Here is an 11,473-nt window from a genome sequence, read left to right as displayed (position 1 = left end):
TCAATAAACATGTGGAGAAGCGACCAGTGAACGCACAACTGGGTGGAACACCACAACAAATGAATGCTTCCATCTCTCTCGCTCGCTCTAAAAAGAAATCAATAAAAATAAATAAATAAACAATAAAATTCTCTATAGGTTTGTACATTTCTTAGGTGGGGTCACACCTGTATAGTACCCTGGAAGGTGAAAAGACCAGCGAGCTCCAGGCGAACCCCGTTCTTCCGGACTTCTGGCCCAGGCAGGGGCGTACCTTTCAAAAAGAAAAGGCGCCTGCGTCATCAGCCAGCGACGAGAGGCTTAGTAAACTCCTCTCTAATTGGTTCCTTTCTTCAAGCCGTTTTGAAAAAGCGGTGGGGATTTGCTCTCCTTTAACTCTAGATTTCAGATAATTGGAGAGAGGGTGAAGTTTGGGGAGAAATTTAAGTCACGTAGGAATCGGAAGTCCCGGGAGCCGGCCGTCAGCAGAAGAGGGTGGGTCAAGGGGCGGGCTTCTCTTTTCCGGGCGGGATTCTTCGGGTTATGCCGGGCGGTGCAGCCAAGCTATGCTTTCCCAGAGCCTGGGAGGCGGGGTTTGGGGCGGGGACGAGCACGGTGCCAGGGAGGGGCCGGGTCGGAGGCGGTGCCCAGCGCGGAGCGCAGTGCAAACTTCGGGATCAGCTGGATCGTTGTCCCAGCAATGGCTCCGCGCTGCTGGCGTTGGTGGCACTGGTCGGCGTGGCCTCGGATTCGGCCGCCTCCCACAGGGAGCATCGCGAGTAGGAGCTGGCACCCCTGGGCCTGCATGGGAGCACGTGGGGAGGCCTGCAAGCGCTAAGTGGAAGGATTGGAGCCTAGCTGGGGCAGAGCTGGAGAGGGACAAGAGAGAGGACCGGGGGCGAGACTGGAGGGGTCCACTCACACGGACGAGGTGGGGTGGTGTACGGGGCAGATGGGGGCCTGTGGGGTGAGGTGCCCTAGGGTGATACAAGGTTCAATAAAGGTGAGCAGGGGAGACCATGATGTACATGGCTGTGAGAAGAGGTGAATGAGGGTGATAATGAGGTCTGCAGGGCAAGAGAGAAGTCTGAGGTGAGACAGAAATGAGACGGGTCTATTGGGGCAATGTAGAGTTCTATGGGAAGAGGGGATAGAGAGGTAAATGGGAGCCTTGTGGGAAGATCCATGGGGTGGGATTAGGGTGATGCAGGGTCCTTTGAAGGATGTGGAATTCTAGCTGGGTGGGTAGGGAACCCCATAAGAAAAATATAAAAGTACTGTGCAGGGCAATTTCATGGGTGAAATGAGGGGTTCTGAATGAAGACACAGTCGTTGAGGCTCAGATGAAATAAGGAACCCTGCAAACGCCAAAGCTTTGACAAAAAAGAGGAAGTTCATACTTGAGAAGCTCCGACTTGTGTGCAGCACTGAAGCTGGTTTGGGATTGGGGAGGGAGTGCTGTCCTGACCTCTGTCCTACTCCCCTATCCCCAGGCTCCCGCCAGCAGTTCTCCACACAGGAGCAGACCCTCCAGATCTCTGTGGTGGGCAGTGGCCCAGCTGGCTTCTACACTGCCCAACACCTGTTAAAGGTAAGCCTAACCCTCCTGGTTCCCTCACCCATGATTCACTTACTGCTCCAATCCTAAGGGCAAGCCCCACCCTTGTGAATTAAAAAAAAATATTTTATTTATTGATTTTGTGGAGTGGGGAGCTCAAGAAGTATCAACTCATAGTTGCTTCACTTTAGTTCCTTGATTGCTTGCTGTATATGCCTTGACGGGGCAAGGCCAGGATTTCGAGCCAGCAACCTTGCATTCCAGTACGACACTTTATCCACTGCTCCACCACAGGCCAGGCACCATCCTTTTGAGTTTTAAAAGCACTCTTGGATCCCTGAGGGGAAGAGGCTCCCAGCCAATCTAGATAGGATACTTTTTTTTTTTTTTTCACTTATTTTTTATTCATTTTTTTTTAGAAAGGAGAGAGAGAGAGAGAAGGGGGGAGGAGCAGGAAGCATCAACTCCCATATGTGCCTTGACCAGGCAAGCCCAGGGTTTCGAACCGGCGACCTCAGCATTTCTAGGTCGACGCTTTATCCACTGCGCCACCACAGGTCAGGCCTAGATAGGATACTTTTTACATGCTTTGTCCCTTACATCTGGGGCTTCCACTCTAGGTCCTCAGCTATGAGAGAAGTGTGTCTGCCTGACGAGTGATGGTCAGTGGTCAGTGGCAGATGACTGTGCTTCCTTGACCAAGCCCACCAAGGAGCTTATGCAGACCTGCAGGATGACTTTATCCTGTCCTTCATGTTCCCTTCTTTCTTTTCTGTCTCCACTCTGTCCCCAACATCCTGGATCTTGAGGCCCTACCCCCTTCTCAGGGTTTTCTGTAACTTTATCCACCTTACATGCTCTCTTCACCAGTGTCTGTATCCCTCCCCATGCCTTGCTGTTCTTTCAGCCTGCTCTCCAATCCCCAGCCCCCACCCAAAGGCTAGTATCTCAGTACTTACAGTATTGGCCTTGGTGGGCAGGGCCCCAAGGCTACTAATTACCCTTGAGACTTTGCCAGACCTTGGACCTTGGTGGGAGGGAGGGAGAACCATGGTGGGGGAAGGGAGAAAAAGACCTAGGCTGACTAAGACAGGACAGTGGCCTTGCTTTGGCGGGACTTGGAGTGTCCGTGAAGAGACAGGAGAAAGGATGACTATATTAATTATATACACATTTGCAGATACTTGAAGGGTAGAGTGACTAACTGGCCCAGTTTGCCCAGGACATGGGGCTTTCGATGTTAAAACTGGGAAGGTCTTGGAAAGACTGAGATAAGTTGGTCGCCCTGCTGTAAAGTGACCTAAGCGCACCTTCCAAGCAACACGGGGGGGAAAGAGCTAATTACGATAATATCATGAGCATCAGCTGAGTTAGGTGGGGTTAGTCAGAAAGTGTTTCCTAGAGAAGGTGCATTTAATCTTCATTGAAGGAGAGAGCCTTCCGTGTGTGGGCAGTCATCCCAGGCAAGCTGCCATGCGGTTGGACAACCCTGGGCTGGGGAGGCCCTGGAGGGCTTTCTGTAAGGAACAGTGTTAGCTGAGCCTGAATTTCGGGGAGCAGGGAGATTGGGCCTTCCAGGCAGGCCTCTCAGTGCCTGCAGTGTGAACAAAGACTCTGGCATGCCCTCAGCCAGCAACACCTGCACTGTTTTCCCTGTGGGTGCTGAGGGATAGACACAGAGGCCGGTTACGAGCTGGTCCTTGGCCACGGGGAGCTCTAAGCTGTTGGCTGTGCTCCAGCAGCAGGAACGTGCACAGCACACCTGGGCAGTGGCACTGGTCATCCGGGGCGCTCAGGTTCGGAGCTTGTGGGAGCTCCTAGGGAATCTGAGGTCATAGGTGGGAGCCTATGAAACTTCCCCAGGGGCTATGTGCCTAGGGGGGGGAGGGGGGGTCCAGACTGGAAGAACCTCAGAATGTTTCTGTTAGAAGGGGGGCAGAGGAAAAGGGGCTTAAGAAAGAACAGCAGAGGGATGAGGGGAACTGCAGGGTTAAGCAGTAGAGGGCTTCCTGAGAGATGAGGTCGGTCGTGCAAGATAACCAGTAAACATGTCCAGCAGAGGTAGCTTTATGGAGGTGGCCTTGGAGAGAGCAGTGTGACCTATAGGGAAGGACCCGCAGCAGGAAAGAATGGAAGATGAAGTCAGATTGTGTAAGGTACTGTCCGCCAGGCTGAGCAGTTTGAACTTTGTCCTGTGGCGGTGGGCAGCCAGGGAAGGTTTATTTTATTTATTTATTTATTTATTTATTTTTATTTTTTTGTATATTTTTCTGAAGCTGGAAACGGGGAGAGACAGACTCCTGCATGCGCCCGATGGGGATCCACCCGGCACGCCCACCAGGGAGCGATGTTCTGCCCACCAGGGGGCGATGCTTTGCCCATGGGGGTGGGTCGCTATGTTGCGACCAGAGCCACTCTAGCGCCTGAGGCAGAGGCCACAGAGCCATCCCCAGCACCCGGGCCATCTTTGCTCCAATGGAGCCTTGGCTGCAGGAGGGGAAGAGAGAGACAGAGAGGAAGGAGAGGGGGAGGGGTGGAGAAGCAGATGGGTGCTTCTCCTGTGTGCCCTGGCCGGGAATCGAACCCGGGACTTCTGCACGCCAGGCCGACGCTCTACCACTGAGCCAACCAGCCAGGGCCAGGGAAGGTTTATGAGCGAGGCAGTGACTTGCAACAACAGTAATAGTGGGATAGCTTTGGGTATTGCACACTCACCGCAGGTCAAGCCCTAGGCTAAGTACTTTAGGCCTTGCTCATTTAATCTTGAGCACCATGCCAGAATCGAGCATCCTTCTTTTGTAAGGAGAAGTTAGAGAGCCAAAGAGTGATGGGGTCCTCGTGGCTGTTGACTACAAAGCCAGAGCTCTTCCTGGGTACCACATCAGTGGGGATTGAAGGAGGTGAGTCAGGCACCACCTGTGGCAGGCACAGATAGGAAAGTCAGGAAACATGGGTGGGCGAGTGGGTGATGGGGGCCTGGCCTTGGGTATCGGCAATGGAGTGGAGGGAAAGAGAGACTTGGACAAAGGTGAGGAGGTGAGCAGCAAGAAGCCTTTGTCAGGATGAGGGACTGGAGGGATCATTTAGCTTCAGTCCCGCTCAATCAGGAGTGTTAGAGCAAGAGCCAGGGTGGAGTTACAAGGCAGGGCATTGTGTCATTGGACACTTCTTGACTTGGAACCTGCTTATGGCCCAGTCATTTTCTGTCCTGACCTCCTGGATGCTTTCCAACAACTTTGATGGGGGCAGGGGTTGGCACAGTGCTGTTACCTGTCCCGGTTTACAGTGAAAGAGGCATATCTGGGACTTAACCGTCATGTGGCTGGTTGGTGCCTGACCCCCAACTCTGTGCCTTCCCCATGGTCCCTCTAGGTGCCCTGGAACCAATGTGTGAGTGAGGCTGTTGTTTTTTCTAAGACTAAGAGTAGAGCCCCTTTTATCTCCCTCTGTCCCCAACTATGCTCACAACTGTCCAGCTTAGTCCCCTTTCCACCAGGATGATCCTGGAGACCAGAGCTAAGGCAGGCATGAATTTCAAAGGATACCAGCCTGACTGGGCATTTCTAGAAGTGTCGAGGGTTCTAAGGTGGGTTGTGTGGAACATCTACTTCAGGTATATGAAGAAGCTGATACCCCTGAAGTGGAATGAGGCTGCCTCCTTCCCATTGGCTGAGTTCTCACCATCTGACCTCAGCTGCGCCATTCTTTTTTTTTTACAGAGACAGAGTGAGTCAGAGAGAGGGATAGACAGGGACAGATAGACAGGAATGGAGAGAGATGAGAAGCATCAATTATTAGTTTTTCATTGCGCGTTGCAACACCTTAGTTGTTCATTGATTGCTTTCTCATATGTGCCTTGACTGCGGGCCTTCAGCAGACCGAGTAACCCCTTGCTTGAGCCAGCGACCTTGGGTCCAAGCTGGTGAGCTTTGCTCAAACCAGATGAGTCTGCACTCAAGCTGGCGACCTTGGGGTCTCGAACCTGGGTCCTTCCGCATCCCAGTCCGACGCTCTATCCACTGCGCCACCTCCTGGTCAGGCAGCTGCGCCATTCTTGTCTGGCTCTCTGGGTGGTTGGCCTCCTTGTGTCCTCTGCCCACTGAGCTGGGCTCTCCTGCTCTGCCTGGGAAAGGGAGGGCTGGTAAGAGCACAGCCCCTCCCTCGGTCTCACAACCTGCCACCCTCTCTCCCAGCATCACACCCGGGCCCATGTGGACATCTTTGAGAAGCAGCTTGTACCCTTCGGCCTGGTGCGCTTTGGTGTGGCGCCTGACCACCCTGAGGTCAAGGTGGGTCTCAATGGGCATGGAGGGGAGGTTTGGAGGCTTTGGTGAAGGCGAGGAGGGAAGGGAAGCTCCCTGGTGGCATGGAATGACCCCAGATCCTGTAGATGTCACCCACATTCTATCCTGGGGATATTGTGGGGTGAAGGTGGCACAAGCATGGTCCCTGGACCTGCCCCATCATCTAACCCCTCATACTCTGGGGCCTGGCAGAATGTCATCAACACCTTTACCCAGACGGCCCGTTCTGACCGCTGTGCCTTCCATGGCAATGTGGTTGTGGGCAGGGACGTGACCGTGCCAGAGCTGCGGGAGGCGTACCACGCCGTGGTGCTGGTAAGTGCAGATGGGCAGGGAGGAAGGGCATTGGGCAGGGCAGCAGCAGGAGGTGGAGGCAGAGGGATGGGAGGCGGAGGGGTGAGGCCCAAACCACTGGGCATAGGCCAGAGTGGAAGCCAAGGGAGAGGAGCTTGCAGGAGGGCCCCGGAGGCTGGTGGGCTCTTAGCTGGTGCTGAGGGCTCTGGGTCTTTCCCCAGAGCTATGGAGCAGAGGACCACCGAGCTCTGGAAATTCCTGGTGAGGAGCTGCCTGGTGTGTTCTCAGCCCGGGCCTTTGTGGGCTGGTACAATGGGCTTCCTGAGAACAAGGAGGTGAGTTCTGGGAGCACTTCCGCTGCTGCCTCTTTCTCCCCACTCCTCGTCCAGTGCTGGGCAGCTGTTGGATGCCAGAGCTGGGGGAAGAGGGAACCATTGTGTAGGAGTGGAAGGCTCCCAGTGAGATGAGATGTGAGACGTCAGGCTGATGAAGCAGGAGGTCAACTATGGAAGGCTCTGGGAAGAGAGGGTGTGGTCAGGTGGGGGAGGACCTGAGTTGAGGCTCCAAGTGCTATGGACTGGTAGCCTGACTGGAGCCGAGGCTAGGGTACCCTATCCAGTCCTCTCCCCTCCAGCTGGCGCCGGACCTGAGCTGTGACACAGCTGTGATTCTGGGGCAGGGGAACGTGGCTCTGGATGTGGCCCGGATCTTATTGACCCCACCTGAGCACCTCGAGGTGAGTGGGTAGGCCTGGGGTGGGAAGGGTAGAGCAGAGGTCACACTGAGGAGAGGGTGCCCTAGCTGCAGGGCTCAGGACTCATCCCTCCAAACTGAGCTCAGTGACACACAGAGGCCTTCAGAAAGGCAACCTGTGAGCTTCATCTTCTACAATTTCTTCACTTTCAGCGCTCTAGCTACATGGGCCTTTAACAAAAAAGTATTCGGTGTGCCACGGGACCTTTGCACATACTACTGTGCTATCTGGAACACTCTCAACTCACCTCCTGCCAGTCAATCTTTTAGTTCTTAGCTCAGTTGTCCCTTTATTCAGGAAGCCTTATACCTTCCTCTCACAGACATGTCTACTGTTTCTTCTTTTAATGTTTATCTTATTGATTTGAGAGATTGGAAGGGAGAGAGACAGAGACAGGAACATTGATCTGTTTCTGTATGTGCCCTAATCAGGGATCGAACTGGCAACCTCTGTGCTTCAGGACAATGCTATAGCCAAGCAAGCTATTCAGCCAGGGCAACTTGTCTACTGTTTCAAAGAATGTTGTGATCATTTTAATTTTATGTTTATTGATGAGTATTTGATAATTATCTCTCTCTCTACTAGATAAGAAGCCATATGAGGGCCAACACCATGTCTCTTTTCCATACCACTAACACCCTCCTCTCCCTGCCCCTTGCATGGTACCCTGAATATGGTAAACACTTGTTGAGTGCAATAGCATGGGTCTGGTTTGCTACTATGTAGTTTGAGCCATTTGCAGAATTGGAAGCAGTGCTCCATATGGCCACCAGGTGGGGCAGTGGTGCACTTTACAGGTGTCAACCTGCTCAGGCTCAGGGTAGGGACATGACCAAACCGAGAGGCTTAGTGTTGGATGACTTTAAGATCCTCCTTTTGTGCCAGAAAACAGACATCACAGAGGCTTCCCTGGAGGTACTGAGGCAGAGTCGGGTGAAGATGGTGTGGATAGTGGGCCGACGTGGACCCCTGCAAGTAGCCTTCACCATTAAGGTGCTGGGGCCAGAGGGAGAGGGGTCAGGGTCCTAAATAGATGGGCTTCCCTTTGGGAGGTGGGACAGGGCAGAGCCCCTGGGAATGCTGCTGCCTGAGGTAGAAGAGGGGAGCCAGACAGGGCCCTGTGCCTGCCGTGGTGGGGGGGGTGGTGTCCCCGACGTGGCCTGGGCTGTGGGGGGGAGGGGCTCAGGAGTGGACAGTGCTCTGAGCCTGACCTCCCCACCACTTCTCACCCCCACCCCCAAGGAGCTTCGGGAGATGATTCAGTTACCAGGAACCCGGCCCATTTTGGATCCTGCAGATTTCTTGGGCCTCCACGACAGAATCAAGGGTGAGGGACCCTGGCCTGGCCCCCTAGCTCACTAGGGAGGGGATGGCCTAGGTCAGAGAGGGCTTGGGGGAGGGCCTTTTGAGAGAGGGCTGTAACCCAGGGACAACCCTGAGATGTTCTGTGTTGCTGACAGAGGTGCCCCGCCCGAGGAAGCGGCTGACGGAACTGCTGCTTCGAACAGCCGCAGAGAAGCCAGGGGAGGAGGAGGCTGCCCGCCAGGCAGTGGCCTCCCGAGTCTGGGGTCTCCGTTTTTTCCGAAGCCCCCAGCAGGTGCTGCCTTCACCAGATGGGCGGCAGGCAGCAGGCATCCGCCTGGCTGTCACCAGACTGGAGGTGAGTGAGTCTCTTGCTACCCAAAGACACCCTGTTCTCAAGTCTCCTCACTTCAGCTGGGTGTTGCTCACACTCTCCCCGACAGGGTGTCGGTGAGACCGCCTGGGCAGTGCCCACTGGAGACACGGAGGACCTCCCTTGTGGGCTGGTGCTGAGCAGCGTTGGGTATAAGAGCCGCCCCATTGACCCCAGTGTGCCTTTTGACCCCAAACTTGGGATCATCCCCAATAAGGAGGGCCGGGTTGTGGATGTGCCAGGTGAGAGGGTACAAGAAATCTAGGCACCAAACTATGATGGGGGACAGGGAGGCTGGTGTCTTCTGGGGCCATTCACACCCATTCATTCATCCAGTGACAAGCACTGAAAAACTGCTCTGATTCAGGCCCTAGGGCGGGGGTCGGGAACCTATGACTCGCGAGCCAGATGTGGCTCTTTTGATGGCTGCATCTGGCTCGCAGACAAATCTTTAATAAAAAAATAATGTTAAGAATATAAAACAGGCCCTGGCTGGTTGGCTCAGCGGTAGAGCGTCAGCCTGGCGTGCGGGGGACCCGGGTTCAATTCCTGGCCAGGGCACATAGGAGAAGCGCCCATTTGCTTCTCCACCCCCACCCCCCTCCTTCCTCTCTGTCTCTCTCTTCCCCTCCCGCAGCAAAGGCTCCATTGGAGCAAAGATGGCCCGGGCGCTGGGGATGGCTCCTTGGCCTCTGCCTCAGGTGCTAGAGTGGCTCTGGTTGTGGCAGAGCGATGCCCCGGAGGGGCAGAGCATCGCCCCTGGTGGGCGTGCCGTGTGGATCCTGGTTGGACACATGCGGGAGTCTGTCTGACTGTCTCTCCCCGTTTCCAGCTTCAGGGAAAAAAAAAAAAAAAAAAAAAAATATATATATATATATATATATATATATAAAAAACATTCTCATGTATTACAATCCATTCATTTTCTACCGCTCATGTTTATGGTTGCGGGTGGCTGGAGCCGATCACAGCCGTCCTCTGGGACAACACCAAATTTTTATTGGATAATGCGTAACTAGTACACGGGTCATTGTATGCCTCTCATGGAATTACATTTTAAGCCTGACCAGGTGGTGGCGCAGTGGATAGAACATCAGACTGGGATCCGGAGGACCCAGGTTCGAGACCCCGAGGTCACCAGCTTGAGCGCGGGCTCATCTGGTTTGAGCAAAAAGCTCACCAGCTTGGACCCATGGTCGCTGGCTTGAGCAAGGGGTTACTTGGTCTGCTGAAGGCCTGCGGTCAAGGCACATATGAGAAAGCAATCAATGAGCAACTAAGGTGTCGCAATGCGCAACGAAAAACTAATGATTGATGCTTCTTATCTCTCCGTTCCTGTCTGTCTGTCCCTGTCTATCCCTCTCTCTGACTCTCTCTGTCTCTGTTAAAAATAAATAAATAAATAAAATAAAATATGTGGCGTTCATGGCTCTCTCAGCCAAAAAGGTTCCCGACCCCTGCCCTAGAGGTCTAGGTCCTGGAACCAGCCCCACCCTCCTCCTGGCCCTAGGGAAGGTTCCCAGTCTAACTGATATGCCCACCTATATATGATTATTAAATCATTCCATGTACTGAGGGAGGCCTGTTCTGGGTTAGGCCCTGTGCTCAGTGCTGGATTTGGAGATTAAAGCCCTCAGGGGACTTCCAAGCTGTTCCTGTCTGTCTATTCCTTCAGCAAATGTTTACAAAGAGCCTGCTAAGATTGGAGGTGGGCAAGGCCCAGCTCTTACCCTCAGGGAGCTCCTGCCCATGGGGAAACTGAGGTGCAGGGGAGATGGGATGGTAAACACAGGTTGAGCAGATCCAGGGAGGTGGGCTGGTGGCCACAGTGGGCCTAGCTGCTGGGGCTGCTGGGAGGACTCGGGATATGTGGATGCATGTGCACACGTGTGTATACCGGAGGGTCAGGCTTACAGATGACTGTCCAGCCACCTGTCCTTCCCTTCCCACTTTGTTACCCCTTCCTAGGCCTCTACTGCAGCGGCTGGGTGAAGAGAGGGCCCACAGGTGTCATCACCACTACCATGGCTGACAGCTTCCTCACAAGCCAGACACTGCTGCAGGACCTGAAGGCCGGGCTGCTGCCGCCTGGCCCCAGGCCTGGCTATGCGGCTGTCGAGGCCCTGCTCAGCAGCCGAGGTCTGGGCCCCTTGTAAACTCCTGGGAGGTGGGGTGGGCAGCTGTTGGGGCTTTCCACTGGGAGGGTGTGCTCTGAACTGGGATGGATGATGGTTGACTTATCTTCTCTGTGCCTCAGGGGTCCAGCCCGTCTCTTTCTCGGACTGGGAGAAGCTGGATGCTGAGGAGGTGTCCCGGGGCCAGCGTACTGGGAAGCCCAGGGAGAAGCTGCTGGATCCTCAGGAGATGCTGCAGCTGCTGGGGCGCTGAGCCCGGATCCCAGCCCAGCGGGGAGGGGAGAGTGCTGTACAGAGGAATGGGGCTGGTCAGTCTGAGCGGACTCTGCTCTCTGCAGCATCGCCTGCCTGCCCTGGCACGGGGCTTTGGCGGCCTCTTTTCCAGGACCAGTGAGCGTTCCCGCCTGCTAGAAGGTATCCCTTGCCAATGTGGGTTTAACTCTCGGCAAGGAGATAACCTCAGTTAAGGATGGGTGCAGGTGCAGGCTGACCTTCCTCCCTCCTAACTCTCCTGCTGGACTACGGAGGGTCACCAGGTCAAGAATTTGCTGAAAATAAAACAGCTGCAATGGAAGGCCAAATTTTGATGTGCCTGTGATTTCTTCTGGGGCCTGGAGTCACCTTCCAGCTGCGGCTCCCCTCTAGCCCCCAGGTGGCGCCGCAGAGCCAACTCTGCTCAGGGGCCTCTTGGCGCTGGCTGTGGGTTTGGTAACCAGTGCTGGCACAGACCGTCCCTTTCTATCCTTGGCCCTGCTGCTGTGGCCTGCCGGCCTT

General features: G+C 54.6%; 1 protein-coding gene across 1 annotated transcript; it reads left to right on the top strand.

Annotated features, from left to right (window-relative positions):
* The first annotated feature begins 599 nt into the window (after nt 1–599).
* FDXR (ferredoxin reductase) lies at nt 600–11,273 on the top strand. Its single transcript, XM_066236594.1, has 12 exons — nt 600–758; nt 1,473–1,570; nt 5,731–5,826; nt 6,034–6,156; nt 6,357–6,470; nt 6,770–6,871; nt 7,775–7,882; nt 8,132–8,216; nt 8,350–8,549; nt 8,635–8,806; nt 10,533–10,703; nt 10,822–11,273. Exons 1-12 carry the CDS (start codon nt 680–682, stop codon nt 10,950–10,952), a joined length of 1,479 nt encoding a protein of 492 aa, XP_066092691.1. The 5' UTR covers nt 600–679; the 3' UTR covers nt 10,953–11,273.
* Nucleotides 11,274–11,473: the final 200 nt, after the last annotated feature.

The sequence above is a fragment of the Saccopteryx bilineata genome, chromosome 6 (genome assembly GCF_036850765.1).
Source record: "Saccopteryx bilineata isolate mSacBil1 chromosome 6, mSacBil1_pri_phased_curated, whole genome shotgun sequence".
Classification (NCBI taxonomy): domain Eukaryota; kingdom Metazoa; phylum Chordata; class Mammalia; order Chiroptera; family Emballonuridae; genus Saccopteryx; species Saccopteryx bilineata.
This window is presented reverse-complemented; position numbering and strand designations above follow the sequence as displayed.

What these genes read in the sequence shown, in the direction of transcription:
- FDXR (XM_066236594.1), top strand. Translation starts at nt 680, where the DNA reads ATGGCTCCGCGCTGCTGGCGTTGGTGGCACTGGTCGGCGTGGCCTCGG. An exon ending in CCGGGTTGTGGATGTGCCAG is followed by an intron (nt 8,807 to 10,532) that starts GTGAGAGGGTAC and finishes ACCCCTTCCTAG; the next exon opens with GCCTCTACTGCAGCGGCTGG. An exon ending in GGCCCTGCTCAGCAGCCGAG is followed by an intron (nt 10,704 to 10,821) that starts GTCTGGGCCCCT and finishes TCTGTGCCTCAG; the next exon opens with GGGTCCAGCCCGTCTCTTTC.